Below are 21,372 nucleotides of genomic sequence, written 5' to 3'. Positions count from 1 at the left end.
TGGATGGTGAGTGCCCCAATAATAATAATAATAATAATAATAATAATAATAATAATAATGATAATAATATTAATAATACAGTAATGGTAAAAAATTAAACAAAATGGAAACTACACAAGTATAAGTTACTAAAAGCATCTAGTAATATGGGTCATCCAGCAATTCACTTGGTTCAAATATGTGCTGTTTTTTCTCTATTTTCATACCTCTCACAAATTAATAACCCTTCTAATAAATAATTAATGCTACAATCTTTCTCATCTTAAATGTCAGGACCAACTTGCCAAGCACCGGGCTCCTACGCTCCTCATGGGGCAACACAGGATTGCATGATGGATGGATGGATGGATACAATCATAATCATCATCATAAACCTGGCCTTTTTTTGCACCTAAAAATGAGGTGAGGTAGGATCCTGAAAGCAGTGAGTGTAGGAATGTGGGAAAACTGAGATGTGCACATCATCCAGCCCCCTTCAGTTATCAGAAGAGGCTGGTTGACTCCATTGCTGATGCCTGTCCAGGATGCAACACAGAACCTCATACTATTAAACACATTATGGAAGACTGCACTGCACACAATCACCTGCACCAACAACACAACATACACTACTTGAGTGCTCTGTGGGAAAGCCTGGTCTTGGCTGTGGCCTTCCTTAGCGACTTGGGGCTGTTCGGACAGACTGCCTAGGGAACAACTACTACTACTGCTGCTATAAACAGCATCCCTTGGCTAAGGAAATAATAAATACTGGTAAATATACTAAACAGAGGCAATAATGGATAAGACATCCAAAAGCCTTCACAAAATGCTGTACATATAAGGGTAACTGACGTTGTACTGTAATGACATGGGAGCCCAAACAAACTAGAATAAACATACATCACAACGACTCAAGCGCTGATATCTGGAGGAGTCTTTTCTCCCGCTCTGCATTCTGGTGTTGTCGAGCGGCTGCCAACCTCGCCAGCACTGATGCTGGGGACATGTCAACCTGCCAATGACACAATCAGCTGGGTAAGATCATCATTGTCATTGTCATCATCATCATCATCATCATCATCATCCCAACCTCTTGTCCTGCAGAAGGATAGGATGAGGTAGAGTCCAGAGAGCAAGGAGAAACTCAATAGAAAATGAGAGAGAAAATTAATCTACGGCACGCCCAACAAAACGGGCCATACACTCACTTATCAATCAAGCCCTGCAATCCTCACCACCTCACAGGCATGATCATCCTTACATATTTTTTCTTTATAAATGCATGTCACATTGCTGACAGGAGAGTCTACTGGGTGATAATATAAGTGAAATTTAAACCTGAATGAAGAACACTGGCATTACAGGGTGGCATATAAGATGCATTACCATGAACAAAGAATTCATGGTCATTATTAGTTCAGAGTTTTTACAGCTGCATATCCTCTTCATCCTTTCAGCCTATGATGTTTCCTCTCTTAAAGCAACCAGAAAAATATACAGTATGTGAGGTTACCATCACTCTGAATGGGATAATTTGTGTTATCCTTTATATTTTTCTTGGTACAGTACAGAGAATTATATGCCACCCTCAGAAGGATGGGTGTTACTGTTAGTAAAATACCTCTACTTCTGCTTCCACCAATAGTCCTCAATACAAAGGTGACACTTCATCAATAAATTATCCACTAATTTTACTTCACTGGCTCATGCTTTTATTTCTCCATCAAAAGTGCAGTGGATCAGAGCTACACTACTTAATCCAGACATTTAGCCAAGGGAAGAGTGACAAATGTCTCACCTCTGAATGGCAACATGAGAGCAATACACCCCATTTACCTCTCAACTTTAATTCCTTACGGGCCATATCTAACTGTAGCAACTTGGTTAACTATGGTTCATCCACCTTATCCTGACAAAAATATTTGTCCTTTTGCAGCCAATTCCTGAAGCTAACTGGCATAATAACACAATACTATGGCTCTATATAATACTTCAACTATCACCATATTCTAGAAGTAATTTTTTGTTATACCTCTGAATTTTAAGGCTACATGAATATGATCCAGTTCACCAGACAGTAAGTACATCTGTACATGCAATATGTATGAAACTGGTTATGAGAGTGGTCAAAACTGAAGTCATGCTCACCTTGCCAGCTGGGTCATGTGAGACTGAAGTAGCAGTAATTCCTTCTCCTCCATCCCCTGGCAGTCTGGCGGTGGTGGATGTGAGCCAAGATGCCCCCACCACCTCCCTACTACCCCCTGATATCTGACACCTGACACACAGCCCCTTCTGGGTTAGCCGCACCACATCTTCCCGTATCTCATGTAGACGTTGTTGCTCCTGTGGTGGCAATATAGAACATCCTGTCATACATACCCATGAATTCATACATGCACACACACATGGTGACCCCTTTTTATAGAGAAAACACCAGTGCAGAAGAGGAGCCCAGTTTATTTGGCATCTGAGCAAAGCTGGCATCTTCAGGAAGAACCCAACATTAGTGAAACATTAAATACACTGGATCCCTGTTCTGCACCTAGTATTTTCTCTATACAAACAGCCACAGTTAATGCTGAATTGACAGTAACATGATGATCATACTGATGCCGAAATTCACATCATCAATCTTTTACTGTTACTGTTATGATGATGATTATTGTGAAGAAGATTAAAAGACAACAACAATTGAAATGATCATGATGACTATAATATATATAACAGTGATGACAATGATGCATGCACTAACCACATCAATTTTCTCCTGCTGAGCATGTAACACACATGTCTGTGCGGTGATCTGAGCCAGGCGATGTTGTTGCTCTGCTCGCTCCCTCTCCAGCTCCTCCCTCACTCTATCTATTTCTGTTTGGGTCTTTGCCAGTGCTGCCTGCTCCTTACTGACTATTTCCTTCTCTAGCCTCACCTGTAGGACAAAGCAAACTAAGAATTTTTATCCAATCTAAAAATCCTGACTCCTCAGAGGCAAAAATTAACTAAGAAATATTGTGTTTCTTTTCAGATACACACACACATGCATGCATGCACACAAAGTGTAACTAATTTGTCACACTGAACATTGCTTATCAGTATAAGGTGATCAGACAAGCTCACCTTTGTTTTCTCCTGTTCCAGCTGCACTCCGAGATGGTCCAGCCTGGCCTCCTCCTCCTTCAGATGAGCCTGCTGTCGGGCGGTTGCAGCCAGCCTCTCTCGCAGCCGTTGCTCCTCTCTCACCACACCAACTCCACTGTCAGTTTCCAATATACCCTTAAAAAAAAAAAAGGGCATGAGTCATTGAAAAAATAAAAACTATCACCATTATTGTCACTTTTTTCCCCTACCATCCACTCATTCAATGTACAGTAGTATTGTCTTCTGGTAACTCTACATCAAGTGACAAGCCAAATGATTTCCTGCTAATCAGTAGATCGTTTACTACATTGGGTGGTAATCACAACCTGATAGCCTATACAGAACAGTATATAAATTACAGTACCATCTTCCTCACCATTCTATCTTCCTTAAAACCAGTGGCTGAGCTTTGTCTCTCCCAAACGTTGATCTTTGCCTGCTTTGCTGCCAGATCTTGCCGCTGGTGGGCCACAGACTGCAGCAGAGATCGGTGCTCTGACATGAGGCTTTCACGGGCACTGGCCAGGCTCTGTCTCTCTGTCTCTGTACTCAGCTGTACAAAAGATATTCAGAACTGGCCATTTTTTTGTTTCTCTGTCTATATGCTACGTTACATACCAAAAGATATTATGAAATGAATTACCCTACTTAAACAGGGATGTGTTCCAGAGGAAATAGCTCTCCTCTACCAACCAAGCCCTCCTGCTGAAACTACCAGGAAAAGGTAAGAAGGAACATGATGCAGCTTAGAAAACTGACACAAAAATACCTGGTGGTATGGGAAGCAACACAAGTATGTGCTGGGCTATATCACAGTGGTATTGGTTGTTCAAATGCAAGAAATGCCATATATAAAGATACAGAATCTTCACAATAAAATTTACTTCAGTAAGTGGGCCTAATCTCTTCCAAAGTATACTCAGTGATATGCAATATTAGTTGTCACTTTGCCCACTGAATTGGGCAAACTTAGGCTGTCTGGACACTGCTACTCCTCACCCTGCCTGAGGGTGGGAAGGGAAGTCCGAATGATGATGATGATGATGATGATCTTTATTTTGGCTATAAGTCTACAGTAACCTGCAGAAAAATTGCCTATATTCCCCTTCAATCTGATGCCACACTGGTATTTCAAACTTTTTCATTTCACTACTTACACACAATTTTATTAATGTAATCCTAAGGTGAATGAAAACATTAAATATCCACTGTTATCTGCAAAGCTGATTTGCTAGTTTTCTCCAACTCAGGGTAAGAAATGTCTAGAAAAAACTGTAGTACTTTGGAAAGCACTTCCAGCATATGACAAGGATTGCCTGAAATGGAACCAGAGCCCACAATCACTATAGTCAGTATGTATTTACCAGATGGAACAGGGACACTTCCATAACTTGAATATTAAGTCATGGTTGCATGTGATTCAATGAGCCTTGCATGTGATTCGGTGGGTCTCCTGCCTGAAGGTCTTAACCTGGGAAGCCACAGTGACTACCTACACCTCAACCAACTTACCATCAAATGTTTACGTTCTTCAGAGAGAGAATGTCGCTCCACCTCCAATTTCATCTTCTCCTGTGCTAGCCTCCACCGCTCCTTCTCAACCTGATAAGGTTAATGATATGTATCATGAGGTTCACTCTCATCTTAAATGTCAGGACCAACTGCCTAGCCCCGGGCTCCTACACTCCTCATGGGGCAATATGGGATTGGGTGATGGATGGATCAAGAGGTAGGTGGGGGCCCTCACCATTCACTCAGTCGATGTAGCACCACTCTCGGGTGCCTGCCCATTCCTCTCTTCTTTCCTTCATTCTTCTTCTGTCTTTCTTTCCTTCATTCTTTCTTCTTCCTTCTGTCTACGGGTGACTCTACACTGAGTGACAGGCCAAATGGTTTCCTGTACACAATGAAACCATTTACTATGCTTTGTGGTAAACATATAACCAAATTATGGCACCTGGTGGTTTGGTGGGTAAGTAAGGCACTCCAATCGGACTGAGCCAGTGCGGGTTTATATCCAAGGGGTGGTTGGGGTTTATTGCTCAGGTGATGCCACTCATGGATGAGTGAGGCTGGTCATTCTCATCTTAATTATCAGGACCAACTTGCCTATCCCCAGGATCCTATGCTCCTCATGGGGCGACACTGGATTGGATGTTGAGTGAATGGATGATGAGTATGCTTAATTAACTCCTTGACTCTGATTACATTATCTTAAGTGTGTTCTTCCTGACTCAAGATAATTTTATTCAGCTTGTAAAAGACTGTTTGAACCGCAAAGATAAGGTCAATATTTCTTGATATCACAAAACTACAGTATGATCACGAAGTGTGTTAGGGCTACACGTCTCTTGGAATCGCAGTACTACAGAAGGACCTTATTAAATGGCAGGTTTCTTGAAATCACAATACTACAGCATTATTATTAACAGTATAGGACCTATTTCATGAAACTACACTGTCTGCTGAATGTGGAAAATTGGGTATACAAGAGATACTTCCTTCAGCAAACCTTTTGACTACTGCTTAAGAACAACAGGGTTAAACTGCCACCATTACCTCTGACCCCTGCAAAGTGAGTGCATTCTCCAGGCGCTGTATAAGTGTATTCAGTCGGGCCCTCTCACTTTCCATTTCTGCACGTGATGCTGCCAGCTCATTCTCAGAGTCTTGTAGCTGCTTCTCCTTCAGCTGTCGGTGCAATTCTATATTTTTGTTTGGATTTTTTATATACCAATTAGTAAATTATTTTTATTATCCAGATTCTTTATCTGCAATACAGTAAAAGCCAATGTTCTGGGAAACACTGTCACTGAAAGCTAAGGAGGAATAATTACAAAAATGCAAGGTGAGATACACTGATGAAAATGTATCTAAGGCAGAATGCCTTCTTGGCAGAATAGGGTATGTAGCAACCCACTTACTACAGCAAAAGGATCAACTTATAAACAAACAGGAAGTGCAAGAATGTTTCTCAAATACAGTACTAAGACATATGGAGAAATTTCTATTAGGCTCAAGTTTCTCTAACCTCTGGGCTGCAATACTTTTTCTATTTATGTTACCTTGAGAGAGGATAGTGTTTGGAAACTCCCTGTACTGTTGTTTGCAGATGATACTGTGTTGTTGAGTGACGATGAAGGGGAGCTGCAAGGCTTGGTGGATGAGTTTGGGAGAGTGTGTAAGAAACGGAATCTAAAGGTGAATGTAGGGAAGAGTAAAGTGATGGTCTTTGAGAGAAGTGAAGTCACTGAATGTACAGCGAGGTTGGATGGTGAGGAATTGGAAAATGTGAGTACGTTTAAGTACTTGGGTAGTGTGATGAGTAAGGATGGAGGTTTGGAGGGTGAAGTGCTTGAAAGGGTACAGCAGGGAAGAAAGGTTGCTGGTTCTTTGAAAGCAGTGATAAGAAACAGGGAAGTGAGCATGGAAGTGAAAAGGTTACTACATGACAGTACAGTATTGTGATACCAACTCTAACGTATGGAAGTGAAGCTTGGACGTTGTTGGAAGAACACAAGTCAAGAGTGAGAGCAGTGGAAATGAGTTATTTAAGAGGAGCCTGTGGAGTCACATGGAGAGACAGGCTGACGAATGAGGATATAAAGGAGCGTTGTGGTGTGGATGTGGATGTGATAGGATGCGTTATGAGGAACACACTGAGATGGTTTGGCCATTTGGAGAGGATGGAGGGCGAAAGACTGACGAAGAGAGTGTATGTGAGTGAGGTGGAAGGGGGAAGAGGGAGGGGGAGGCCGAGGATGAGATGGAAGGATGGGGTGGAGAGGTATATGAGAGAGGGGGGTGTGAGTTGGAAGCAGGGCAGTGAAATGGCGGGGGACAGGGCGACTTGGAGGCGATTTGTTTGTGGCCACCCCAAACGGGATTGAGGCGTCTGGCAATAGATAGATAGACAGATAGTTACCTTGAGAGCCCTCTGTGTCATTTCTAAGGCTGAATCATGTTGGGTGTTGACAACAGCAGTGAGCTGGGATAGATTACTGGTGTTGCTCTCCAGCTGGGTCATTACAGCTTCTGCTTCCCTGCAAACCAAACATCCACTTAAACCCTCATTTCCTGGCTGGATGAATAACACCCACATAATGAAATTCTGTTTACAGTGAGGCAACAGTACATTATACCCACTACTTCATTCTCTCCCTCTCACCCTCCCCTCTCCCCATCGCACCATATATCATACTGAACATTGTATACACAAATACTTGTTCATCCCTGACGAGGAACCAAGTCTGGCCGAAACAGTTGTGCATATATCATCACAGCAGGCACAATTTCATTATGTGGCTAAATTAATTCACATGAAAAATTTAAAGCACTGTGAAACACACTCCATTTCCTTGCAAAATACTGTACATCCCTTTTCCTGTGTGTGTGTGTGTGTGTGTGTGTGAAGCTTGGACCTTACTGGAAGGACATAAATCAAGAGTGAGAGCAGTAGAAATGAGTCATTTGAGGAGCATGTAGAGCTACACGGAGACACAGACTGACACATGAGGGTATGAAGAAGCATTGTGGTGTGGATGTGGATGTGACAGAAAGCATTAGAAGAAATACACTGAGGTGCTTTTGCCATGTGGAGAGGATGGAGAGTGAGAGACTAATGAGGAGAGTGTATGTGAGTGAGGTGGAAGGGGGGAGAGGGAGGGGGAGACCAAGGATGAGATGAAGGGATGGAGTGGAGAGGTATATGAGAGAGGGGTGTGTGAGCTGGGAGCAGGCAGTGAAATGACGGGGGACTGGGTGACATGGAGGTGATTTGTTTATGGCCACCCCTTATGGGATTAAGGCATCTGGCAATAGATAGATAGACAGACAGTCTCTTTTCCTGCTTCACTCAACCACTTGTTTGGTAGATGCTGGTGATAATTGGTCTTTCACAGTGCTTCTCTATTGATCTCACTCATGTACTGCTCACTGTATGGGACTCCACAGGAAGTGATGAAGATGGAAGAGTCTCTATGCAGATCTATCCTTTGCACATCTCTTGTTCTCTCACTCTTTGACAGACTGCCTAACTTACAAATAATTAAACCAAATTACATAAACAATCAAGATAATACTACTTTTTTTTTTAAAAATCAGCATTTGGTTTGCACATTAAAATAAGCTTAACGAGCACAGGTTATTAATGACATTAAAACTGTACAGCAGAATAACATAAATGCTAATAAAATGTAGTTATATGAGCTGAAAAATAGCATACTGGGAATTATACAATACTTCACATAGGATTCTTGAATGTCCTAAATCCACTCTCTCAATGATATTGGATACCTTACCTGACATGTCCAGAGGCTGAGAGTGCAGCCTTCAATTCCAGCTCTTTAAGGTGCGTGAATCTCTCCAGTGCCACCTCATGCTCCTCCTTCATCCTTGTGGCCAAACCGGCATATAGCTCCTTTGTTCGCTCCACCGCACCCTCCCACTCAGCACGCACCCCTGCCAGCTGCCTCTCATATGATGACCCCAACTGCTCCTTTTCCTCCTGTTCAAATGGCAGATTATTCTGAAGTACATAAATCACAAGCAAAGATACACACACAAACATAATCCTTACATACATGCACATACATACATCATCTAATCCTGTGTTGCCCCATGAGGAGCATAGAAGCCCGGGGCCAGGCAAGCTGGTCTTGACATTGAAGATGACAGTGACCAGCCTCACTCATCCCTGAGTGGCATTACGTGAGCAATAAACCCCAACCACCCCTTGGATATTAACCTATCTATCTATCTATCTATTACCAGATGCCTCAGTCCTGTATGGGGTGGCCACAAACAAATCGCCTCCACGTCGCCCTGTCCCCCACCATTTCACTGCCCTGCTCCCATTTCACACACCCCTCTCTCATATACCTCTCCACCCCATCCCTCCATCTCATTCTCGGCCTCCTCCTGCCTCTCGCCCCCTCCGCCTCACCCACATACACTCTCCTCGTCAGTCTCTCACCCTCCATCCTCTCCTCATGGCCAAACCACCTCAGTGTGTTTCTCCTAACGCTTCCTATCACATCCACATCCACACCACAACGCTTCTACACCAGCTTAATCTGGTTGGAGCAACTCAATTACCCACTAAACCACCATGCACCATAATTTGCTTCTATGGTTACCACCCAGCATAGTCAATGGTTTCCTGGTGAACAGGAAACCAATTGGCTTGTTGCTCAGTGTACAGTTACCCATAGAATGAAGGAAGAGGAAAGAAATATGGAAAGAAGAGGAAAGAAAGAAGGAAAGAAGGAAGAAAGAGAGGAAAGGGCAGCCACCTGATGGCAGCACTACATCGAGTGAGTGGATAATCCTTACAACATTCTAATTTTCCCATTTAGCACTCTTCTTATAAACACCCCTTCCCTATTTTAGACTTCATCAAAATGGGGAAGAGTTAAAATCTGTCACTCTCTCTCTCCCAGCAAGGTTCAGTCCTGAAATGAAATACTTTGGATATACATAATGCATACAGTTACAGATATCACATCTTACAAGCAAATCCAGCTAAGCATTACCATTACCGTGCCTACTCAAACATAAATACAGTATTTTCAAAGCCTGAAAATAAAATTTTACATGTAATATAAAGTAAAACATCATAACAGTACCTTAAACTCAGGTGAAACTGGGGGCAACAACAATAAAATAAAAAATCATTGAACTCTGGAAGTTAACACGCAATTTTTCTGTAATTTACTGTACAGTAACCACATAGAACATAACAAAAAAGATTTAATACAAAGATTTACTGTATGCATACCATACATTCTAGGAAACAAAAATGTAGCCATTACAAGAAGACACGAAAGTAAGAGAAACTATTTAGATACATTCCTTGTTCACCAACAGACCTGCAAGCTGGCCACCTTGGCATGGAAGTCTGTCACCAAACCATCTCTCTCCTCCCTCAGCCGACACTCCACACGACCCCACACCTCACGCTCCACCTCAAGTTTCCTCCTGTTGGGTAAGCTGTATGGCTACAGCACATTTACTTTAACCTGACAAAGATTCCTAACCCCTTTTACCTCAGTTGATGGCCAACAGTAGTCAGACTGAAGAGCTCAGCTGATTGACTAGTAACCATGAAGACTCATTCCTGCCTCATACCTAAGGCCAATGAACATGATGCAACAAAGACCTAGTATTCAAGTTGTGAGAGAGCTCTAATTCTGTCAGGTGAAACAAATCACCTACAGTTCCTAGCAGGTCCCGTGATCCCCATCCCTCTACTTTCTACTCCTGTGTCTTGGACATATATCTGATAAGATGATGTTTAATATACATGTCACATCCAAAGTAAGAAAGGTGTAATAAGAGCAGCAACATCACTCACTTGTGTGCGTCCTCCAACATGGCCACCTCCTCCGTGTGTTGTCTTCGCACCACCTCCAGCTCTGCCTTCAATCTTGCTACCTCCATCTCTGCAGTCTTTAGCTCAACCTCAGGAAGCATAACCAGTCTTGTTCAATTTGATACACTGAATCATAAAAACCATCAAACCATCTTAAAAAATACTCTGAGAAGCAATTTTACACATCAAGCATAAGCAAGCATTTTGAGAGGCAGTTTTACATGTTTGCACTGGTCAGCTATTTTCACCCAATAGATGCCTTCCAAAGTACGGTCTCCTACAACAGCTATTAACCTCTTCAATCCAGTGACATGTTTTACTGAACTGTTCTTGCTGTTTCCACATGATTTTCCTCAGCTTTGAGGAAACCTCTGGTATTAAAGGAGCAAATGAGAGCTATATCCAACTTTTCCAGCTTGAAAAGTCACTCCAAAGTTGAAGAAAATGATCTAGAGAGAGCAAGATATAAATGAGACACATCATGAGATTGAAGTGGTTCAAAACTTGCAATGATAAAGAGCCAACTGACACCATAATGGGCAGAAGGTATGGGTACAGTAAGGCAATTAACCCTATGAATCTGGCTGATGTTCCCTAAGTCTATTTTTGCTGCCACTAGACAGCTTTACTGAACTTAGGAAAGACCCCACATACTAAAGCCTCTCATAACTTCGTTAAATTCATCTCAAGGTAGCAAAAAAAAAAAAAAAAAAAAAAAAAAAAAAAATTCCCTGGCTTAGTGGACTGATGTAAATGTGCACAGGCAGTTACATTTATAAACGAAACACACAGCATTTAGAAACCTACCTCTAAACTCTTAGTGGAGTCTGGGGGTGTGATGGATGTAGGTGCTACTGTGGTTATGACTGGTGTGATATGGGTCAGTTGCTGCTGTTGCTGCTGTAGTGCCAGCAAGTTCTCCTGATACCTGCAAAATACAGAAACTGCTGTTATATTCAATATGGCTGAAGGAATGCATGAATATTCAAATGCGGCACAACACTGTAAGCAGCCTAATCCCTTTCAGGATATATTTCTGATTTTATTCTCCCAGCCATCACTACGTTCCTTTACACCATTCTGCCTTCTCAACGTTTCTCAACAATTTATACTATTCTACCACCCTTTCTTAATGCACTGAAAGTAAAGTTCTGTAAAGGTAGTATCCAGGACCAGGTTCTTATATTTTAAGTATCCTTGTACCTCGTCTCAGCAGCCTCCATTTGTTTCTTCATGACCTCTGCCAAGAGCTGCTGTTGCTGCTGCAGCTGCTGTGTCATCTGAAGCTCCAGTTGCCGCTGCTGCTGCTGCTGCTCCTGTGCTGCCATCACCATACCCACACCCTCACCTCTTGACTGCTGCATCAGCGGGTTAGGTACATCCACTGCAATAGTGTATAGCCTATAGATACATACTGCATTTCACTACATACACAACTACACTCTGTTCAAGTTAACTATATAAAAATTTTCATCCTTCCAGTTTGAATGTTGTGTTGTACCAAGGGATTAACAAAAATAAACAGTATGAGTTATGAAGAAGTTATATGGTTGGTATACACAGCCCAAGTAATGTCTTATTCTGTCACTGAGCTATGGGGAATAAGCTAGAGAAGGACAAAAATCCCCATCAAATTACAAAGAATGAATTATTGATTATCTTAATCATGGATTAACAATACTGTATAAACCCAAAACAATATGCCACGGTCACATGAGACTGTAAGATCTATTGCACGACTTCCATCTCTCTGGGGAACATGACTGATAAGAGAAAGGAAGATCCAAGAGGCAAATGGCTGTTTCTTATGACTCCAGGCTCATCCGAAATGTGAACCCAGTGGACTGCAGACTAGAGCTACCCTTCTGCAGTTCACCATCCACCTTTTGGGGGATAAGCTGATGTATATTTGGACAGTATACCTGGCAGTGGAGCTGCCTTGTTATAGCAGTGCCACCATATAAATGCATCCTTATCTTGCACCTTGATATAATGATAATGATAATCAACAAAACTATGGATCATTATATATTTACTGCACTGTGATACCACTAATGGAATGCAATAGGAATGTGTGTATTTCTTTCAAACTAACAAACATACCTTGTGGTGTTCTGCCAACAGGAGGAGCTGAATGGACTTCAGCAGTTACCCTTGTTCCTGGCCTGGCCACATTAGCTAGTGGACCACTCAGTGAGGCCTCAGTCACAGCACTGGGGGGCTGGCCAATGCTTGGGGATGAACCTGGACGTCCTGGGGAGGCACCTGAACTCTGATGTCTCAAATTTGCAGAGTCTTCTGAGGATGCACCCTAAATTGAAATTAACACTTTCAGTTCAATGACATATTTCCCATTTTATTCTTGCTGTCTCAAGATAACTAAGTTATTCAGCTCAAAAGACTTGTAAAAGTTCAGACTGGAGGGATTAGACATAATGCAGTAGTCATGCACCCCCTGATTACAACAAGGCTCTCCTAAGGGGATGAAAATCAACTGGAGGTACCATAAATATACCAAATAAAGATGTCACCAGACTCAAATGGTACTCCAAAAGCTCAGTTTATTGTTTTTACACTAGCCTGGTCTAAAACTGTCATCTCTCCATCTTGAATGCTGTACTTTAAAGAGATTAACACTAGAATATGATGCAAGCCACAAAGAGGTGCTGTAAAAAGAAAGGAGAGCCATAATATTATCTATACTGGCCATTAAGTTGCATACAATAAGTGCAAGGTGATGAATATCTAAGTTAAGATGAAAAGAGTATGGTTAAAATTATTCTACATTCCTGTTGCAACAGTACAGGACTGGATATGAATGAATACTGTCTCTGCTGTGAGAGTGAGGGGAATAAGGTGAGTTAATGCAGTGCAGTATGAGGGGTATAGAGTATCTGTATGTCAGTGATGATGGAGTTGTTGTTTGTGAGTTGTACAATATTTAGTGGTGGTAATAAAGTAGCAGAGGATGTGTGGATCAAATATTTGCAGTGAGACGGATAGTGGAGAAGGCTTTTGAGAAGGACAATAAGGTGTTGATGGCATTTATGGTAGAGTAAAGCTTGGTAGACTAATGCAGAGTTTGGCTGATGTCTGTGAGCATCGTGCCTTGAAAGTAAATGTAGAAAAGAGTATAGTGATGGTAATCGAGAGAGAAAGTGACTCCCAGTGTGGTGTTACAGTGAATGGAGAGAAACTGGAATTGGTAAGAGTACAGTGATAAAAATGAGAGGAAAATGTGCAAAAGAAGTGGAATGTAGAGTGACACAGGGAAGGAATGAAGCTGGTGCTATGAAGGCCATGATAAGAAATAGGGACTTGAGTGTTGCAGCAGCGCGAGGCTTACATGAAGGAGTGTCAGTGATAACTTAACATAAGGATTTGAGACTATGGTGTGGCATGAAAATGAAAAGTCAAGACTAAGAGCAGTGGAGATGGGATTGCTGAGGATCATATGTGGAGTACAGAGAGGGGATAGGATATGGAATAATGTGATTTGTGAAAGCTGCAGAGTAAGGAAGTCTGTGGATACCAGAATCGAAGAGAGTGTATTGAGATGGTATGATCATGTGGAGAGAATGGATGACAACAGAGTGGTGAAAAAGGTATATGTGAGTGAATCTGAAGGAGGGAAGAGGTGAGGTAGGCCAAGAAGAAGGTGGTGGGGATATGGTGGATGAGTGTGTTGACGAAAAGAGGTATAGAAGTTGGTGAGGCTAAGGGACTGACAAGAGACCAAGCTGGATGGATGAATTTTGTGTGGAGAAGTGCATACCCAGGGATCTGGCACCCCTTTTTACTGTGACAGCATTTGGATTGGCTTTATCAGAGAGGTGCACGTGAAGCTACAGAACGTGGTGAAATTTTCTTGGCTTATCTGATGAAGCCCGGATTTTGAGGGCTTGAATGTTAAGTGAATGGAAGCGTGGCCCATTGAACTGGGCAAACTTTGGCTGTCTGGCCGTTGCTACTCCTCACCCTGCCCTAGGGTGGGAATGTAGGTCCACATGATGATGATGATGATGATGATGATGATATTATGATGATGATAATGATGATGATGATGATGATTATGATGGTGATGATGATGATGATGGTAACAGAGGAAGGTGATGGGATACAGCAGTGTGAAGATCTTCCTATCATGGTTACCCAGCAGAGATGCTACAGCATCAGTTATTTAACACGTACAAAGATAAGAATAAAATACAGCATAGTACTCTAAAGTATCCATCCATCCATCATCCAATCCTATGTTGCCCTATAAGAAGCATAGGAGCCTGAGGCCAGGCAAGTTGGTCCTGACATTAAAGATGAGAGGGACCAGCCTCACTCATGCCTGAGTGGTATTACATGAGCAATAAACCCCAACCACCCCTTGGATACAAACCTACATAGGCTCAATCCGATTGGAGCACCTTAATTACCCACTAAACCACCAAGCACCATAATTTGGTTATATGGTTACCACCCAGGATAGTAAATTGTTTCCTGGTATACAAGAAACCATTTGGCTTGTCGCTCAGTGTAATGTACACCAGGAATCTTACATTATTCCCTATGAAGCTATGCTGAGTGACTGGTAAGACTGCTTCATCAGCATTATTTTAATACAACATATCCATTATGAGGTTTCCATTCTGAGCACAAATTAATACCCCCCAAATAAGTATACCTATTTACCTTGGCAGAAAGTTTCATAATTTTGCAGTTTGAGTCAGACAGCAGATTAGAAGAATATGGCAATACTATGACTACGGAACTACATTTTTTCCATAACAATATTCATGACAAACACCATACGTTAGCACTAATCCATAGTTAAAGCTCAGCATTCAACATGAAGAGATGGTTATTTTAGGCCAAGTTAAAGTGGACAATATGAGTATAGTGAATAATAGGCACATTTCTTACCAATGGGGAGTCCTCAGCTTTGTGGGTTTTCTTGTTGCTTAATAAAAGGCTTCCCAACCAATCGTCTTTCTCACTTGTCTTATTTTCCTGTTTTCCTGAGGTTGGTGTTGTATTTTCAGACGTTTTCTTAGTGTCTGACACTGGCTTCTCTGGACTACCAAACAGCCAATCATCTTTCTTTCCTGCTTTTGTGGGAGATGGTTTCTTGGCCTCTGAAGCCAATTCAGGCTGGGGAATCTCCTTTCTTACACCTCTGCGGGAACGAAGATTGCCAAGAATGTCATCATCATCCAAGTCAAAAGGTTTCTTGGGTGCTGCTGAGCGAGGGTTGCGTTTTCTAGGCTCGGAATCAAAATGGTCAAAGTCGGCATTGTTATCAGATGATGGCATCCCAGGTGACCTGCGTGGGCTGGTGGCCTTAGCTGAGGGCATGTAACTTCCTAGGCTATCCTTATTCCCACCCTCACTCTTCCCCAGATTCTTGTACTTCTCATCCAACACAAAGTCAGCCGGCTTCTCCCGTTTGGTGACTGCCACAGAAGGACTTTTAACCAGTAGGCTGCTTAGGAAATTATCACCCTTTGGAGAACTGGCCACTTTCTTAGGCACATCACCCAGGTCCCCAAGTAAGTCATCACCATCATCGTCAAATGTCACATCATCTTTGCCTCGCCCTCTTGTTTGTTTGGTTTCAGTCTTTCTTCCCATTCCCACCTTCTCTTTCCCAGGACTGGGCTTACTGGACTTTGAGTCATCTTCCCCACCGAATAATTCATCCATTAATTTTGATTTATCCCTTTTAGGTGTGACAGAATTAGGGGACTTTTTTGTCTCTGGATTTTTAATGATGATTGAGGGCTGTCCTGGTTTCACACCAACCTTCTCAGCAGGGTCTGTCATTTTTTCTCTTTCCTTTTCACTTGCTACGCCATCTTTTCCTGGTGAAGGAGATGTACCTGAAAGAATACAGCATAAAGATAACTTTTTAATATGTACACAAAGATCACATATTAATGCACAAATACCTGGTACAATACAAAGTTACAGCACAATAAAATCTTAAGAGATACACACACTGTGACTGACAAAGTAGAGTGGGATTTCTGTGCCTCAGAGTCTGCCAGCTTTCAGTGGTTCTACCAAGTGAAATCTAAATAATAAGTTCTTGAAAATAAATCACTTAGCTTTCATCCAATAACGTTCCTTTGGCACCAATGCCTTCCTGCATCGGCACTGATGATAGATGAACGCCCAGCCCAGATGCACAAATATTCCTTAGCTAGCTCCCCCTCCCTCTCATACCTCCCAAAATGAGAATGGTGGAATGCAGCACTATTTTCCTGTAATCCAGTCATGTCCAAATGATTCTGAGGTTGCAACTACTACTGCTAATACTGTAATTCAATTTTTTCTTTACTACTACTCTGGCACCAGCAAATATTGCTTGTGTCAATGCTGGCAGACTAACATTCAATGAACATTAGTGAGGTGGGACTATTTTGCATCATCATCATCATATCCCTGTTTTACACACACACACACACACACACACACACACACACACACACACATGCACACAACACACACACACACACACACACACACACACACACACACAAATCATAAAAACCTGTGGGATATATACCATGACAAGACAATAAAAAAAAAATATATAACATGTCAGACTGGCTATGTGAAAGTCTACCTGAAGATTTGGCAGGTTTTGGCTGTGGCTTTTGAGGTCTGGAGTCTTCATCTGAGTATAAAAGGTCATCTGCATCCCAATCTGTAATAAGATGAAAATACATATAAATGTTGCATCAAATAATCATCATCATCTCTAATGCCATGCCCCTCCTGAGAATTTTTTAAGCAGTTGGCTGTGGCAGAAACACTTTCAAGCTACTGTACTTTCTTCTTATATGTTCGCCTTCCTCTTCCTTATCTTTCACCTATCTACTACTTAACCGACAATCAGATCATTTTTTTCTGGAACTGCAAACATTTACATGCTGGCACCAATATAACCAGGTGAATGGGGTGCCCAGTTACCATATTTGAACTTTCCTCAACTCCCTCCCTATCCCCCCAAAAAAAACTGGTGGACTTTAGGAGAGGGGCAACATCAGTCCATCAGGTTCACATTCAGATCAGCATGGTGTTACCATCACCACTACCAACAGTAACAACAACAACAGTAAAAACAATAACAACTGTGTAGTACTAGCAAATGATTATTTTTTAATTCATTTGTTTTTCCTTCCTCTGTTCTTTTATTTAAAAAAAATAAAACATGGGATAAGGTGCTATACTCTAATTCAATACAGCTATCCAGGGATAACTGAAAAGAAGGCTGCAATACTCTCCAAGGATGGGACTGGAATATATTGGCGTTGTGATGAGGAGAGGTACGTTGAGATGGTTTCAGCATGTGGAGAGAATGGGGGATGACAACTGGGTGCAGAAAATGAGAAGTATTAATGTTTGGGGTAGGGTTGCACGAGACAGACCGAAAAAGACCTGGGAAGAGTGTGACCTCAGGGATATGCAACCGAATAGGGAGTCTGCCAGGGATCAAGCAGTATGGAGAGCTGACATTAGATGGCCAAGGCCAACACATGCAAGCCTTTATAAATGAAACAAAATGAAGGCTGCTATCCAGTACAGTCATGAACAGCACATTTCAGTATCATATAAAAAAACAATCAATACAGTACAGTACTAAAGTCTACTGTTGCATCTAAATTACTTATCTCAAGTTGAGTCTAAGGCAACAGCAATAACAACAACAAATTACTTACCATCATCATCATCATTTGAAGGTTTGGCAGGCTCTTCACCTGTCTTAGAACTCTCCCTGAAGGTGACTTTCTTATTGCCCTCTTTGCTAGCAGCCCCAGCTCCTCCACTCCCTCCACCTGATGACTTGAGGCTGGACTTGAAGAGATCATTGTCCATCTGATCTATGTCCTGCCAGTAGAGAAAGTGGTTAGAAGGCCCCAGCTGGAGTGAGGGCCTTGCACAAGTTTGATCCCAAGGAGGTGATTGGAGGATTTTCCATCACATTATGCCAACAAGGGAGTAGGTTGGCCACCTGGCATTAGAGTACTGGACTGCAGTAGCCTTGCCTCAGGCTCCTACACCTTCACGGAGTTAAAATGGGATTGGCTGTTACCACTTACCAATCCTCACATAAAGTTGAAGATATAAGCAAACAAAATACTACCATACCATAAATTATACAATTTTCTGTAACACATGCTTTTAGCATATGGCTGATGGTTAAATGAACAAGTACACTCACTTCTAACTTCAAACCAACTGAATCACACACAGCTTTAAGTGAAAACAGGGATCAGTTTATCAGCAACTTACTACTGAAACAATGTTAACTGAAACAAACTGAAATGAGAAAAACTTGACAGTAACATTGCCATTTTCTCATACCTGACCTTCCGTATGCAAAGTCCTGTATCAGAAACACAAACACACACACACACACACACACAAAATAAACATACCGCCATCAGGCGAGCCATCTCCTCTGGGTTGACATCTGACACGGGCTCAGAATCAGAGGCACTGAACTCCAGGTCACTCATGATAGCAACTGCTGTTATTAGCTTTCACATAAGTCAACACCTGAAACAACAGTAGCAGCTGAAATAGCAGGCTAAAGTTCCCCTCCTCCTGCAGTCTGCCAGCCTCTTCTGATGGGACAGGGAGAGAGTTGAGGGATGTTTGTATATTCAGACAGCAGGGTTGCTTGGTTATATCACAGCCACCACATGAAGGCATCTCTCCTCACCACCACACCCAAACAAAAAACAGTCCTTCATTACTGTGTGACTAACTCAATGTGATAGGCAGATTAAGCCCTTTAATCCTGGTGACTCCCTTTTCAGTTTATTCCTGCTACTTCCAGACTATATATTTCATTCACTTTAGAAAAGGCCTCTCATACTGAAAGAGTTTATGAAGGCTATATTTAAACTTTTTCAGTATAGATGTCACATCTCAGGTGATTAAGATTGTCAGGGGATGGAAGAATAAAATGAAAAAGATATGCCAGGGTTCACAGGGATAAATCAATGACAGGGAAATTAGCAGAAAAAGTTAAAGTTCATTATTTCTCTGAGAAGGCAGCCAGGCTTGTCAGTCTGGCCTCCGCTTTCAGGCGCTGGGGTGCCCTCTTTCCACCTCACATCCTCTTCCTTCATAAACATCATCCCACCATCCTCCTCATTCTTGGTCTCCCCCTCTGTCTCTAACCCTCACTCATGAATTTTTAAAAAGTCCACTCCACTGATTTTTCAGGTCACCTATCTACTACCCAATGCCACATCAATTTTGAGTTGTAGCTTCAATAAAATTATCTCTTTAGTGAGAACAAAGTACATCCTCACTGAGATGGGGTTAACTCTTTGGCTGAAAATGACCTTAGCATTCCATTCCAATATCATATGAAAATGTACTCAACGTTTTATTTCATCATATGGAAATTACCTTCTTAGCCTTTTATTCCTAATGTCAGATGCAAATGACCTTCTCAGTATTCCGTCTAGCAGCAGATGAAAATGACCTTCTCAGTACTTTATTCCTTTTACTTTAGATGGAAATTACTTCAGCATTTTATTCCTTCTAATATCAGATAGAAATTACTTAAGCAATTTATTCCCTCTAACATCAGATGGAACTAACCTTCTCACCATTTTATCCTTCTAACATCAGATAAATTATGTTGTAGACGAGCACAGGGAACCAAACGTATTAAAGACTACTATACTGTAATATTAGCTGTGGCCTAGAATAATGAACATTACATTATATTCCAGCTTCAGATGGACAATTTTATTAAGTTCACAGAAGCACACCATAGCTGAAAGGTTAAAACATGGTGTTATAGTTCTTTTAGCTTAACATGGCCAAGATTTTCAACCTTTTGTGGCTTAATTCATGTAAGGACTATGCTACTGGTGTACATCACTCCTGTACAGTAACACTTCTCTGTGACCAGCCACATATTCAACTTACTACTCAAGATGGATAGATGCTAATTTTAGCCCAAGCAGAGTAAGACAAGTATAGGTGGGTAGTGATTTGCAAAAATCTATTGTTACAACCTAATAGGTGGGGGCACTTACCATCCACTCACTTGATGTAGTGCTACTTTTGGGTGACTGCCCTTTTCTCCCTTCCTTCTTTCCTGCCTTCCTCTTCTGTCACTCTTTCCTTCATTCTTTCCTCTTCCTTCTGTCTATAGGTGACTCTACACTGAGCGACAAGCCAAATGGTTTCCTGTACACCAGGAATTTATTTACAGCATTGGGTGGTAACCATATAGCCAAATTATGATGCCTGGTAGTTTAGTGGGTAACTGAGGCCTTCAAACCAGATGAAGTCTGTGCAGGTTTATAACCAAGGGATGGTTGGGGTTTATTGCTCATGTAATGCCAGTCAGGGATAAGTGAGGCTGGTCACTCTCATCTTAAATGTCAGGACCAACTTGCCTAGCCTCAGGCTCCTATGCTCCTCATGGAGCAACACAGGATGAGATGATGATGATGACAACTACGCATTTAAGATGGAGAGATAGCAATTTTTGGTCATGCAGAGTAAAAAAAGAGTACCAATATAGCTATGTACTGATTTACTGTACCTGTTCAAACATAGTCCTACATACTCCCAGGTCCTCTGTTCCATCTGTCATCACTTCATTGTGGAATCAGCACTTTCCCTCTCACCATCTAAGGACAAGTAAGTCAGACCACTACCATACAGTTAATTTCTTCACCAATTTACCAATGCAGTGGTGATGGCGGCTTGAATGATCTGTGAAAGGACGTATGGCTCATTTCACTGGGTACTCAGATGAAAGTTTGGTCCATACTGAAAAAGAGGTGCCTTAGTATTTATCATGTTATGGTTTTTACAAATGAAGAGATGTTAGAAAATGAGTACTG

General features: G+C 41.8%; 1 protein-coding gene across 1 annotated transcript; it reads right to left on the bottom strand.

Annotated features, from left to right (window-relative positions):
* Window positions 1-883: 883 nt before the first annotated feature.
* twy (fas-binding factor 1 twitchy) lies at window positions 884-19,011 on the bottom strand. Its single transcript, XM_080267089.1, has 18 exons — window positions 18,931-19,011; window positions 18,211-18,379; window positions 17,115-17,195; window positions 15,410-16,365; window positions 12,599-12,806; window positions 11,687-11,879; window positions 11,303-11,423; window positions 10,478-10,584; window positions 9,993-10,101; window positions 8,424-8,629; window positions 7,049-7,166; window positions 5,683-5,814; window positions 4,636-4,725; window positions 3,500-3,676; window positions 3,103-3,258; window positions 2,738-2,914; window positions 2,131-2,328; window positions 884-994 (listed from the first exon to the last, which is right to left on the bottom strand). The coding sequence occupies exons 1-18, from the start codon at window positions 19,009-19,011 to the stop codon at window positions 884-886; spliced, it is 3,390 nt and encodes a 1,129-aa protein (XP_080123215.1).
* Between the last annotated feature and the right edge of the window lie 2,361 nt (window positions 19,012-21,372).

Source organism: Coenobita brevimanus, chromosome 23, assembly GCF_032717465.1.
Source record: "Coenobita brevimanus isolate Jiangsu-jjx chromosome 23, ASM3271746v2, whole genome shotgun sequence".
Classification (NCBI taxonomy): domain Eukaryota; kingdom Metazoa; phylum Arthropoda; class Malacostraca; order Decapoda; family Coenobitidae; genus Coenobita; species Coenobita brevimanus.
Note: the sequence above shows the minus strand (reverse complement) of the source record. Positions and strands in the feature narration are given on the sequence as shown.

Coding starts and splice junctions, on each gene's coding strand:
- twy (XM_080267089.1), bottom strand. CDS start 19,011: ATGAGTGACCTGGAGTTCAGTGCCTCTGATTCTGAGCCCGTGTCAGAT. Junction 12,807..15,409: donor AAGCTGAGGACTCCCCATTG/GTAAGAAATGTG, acceptor ATTTCAATTTAG/GGTGCATCCTCAGAAGACTC. Junction 7,167..8,423: donor TCAGCCTCTGGACATGTCAG/GTAAGGTATCCA, acceptor TTTGGTTTGCAG/GGAAGCAGAAGCTGTAATGA.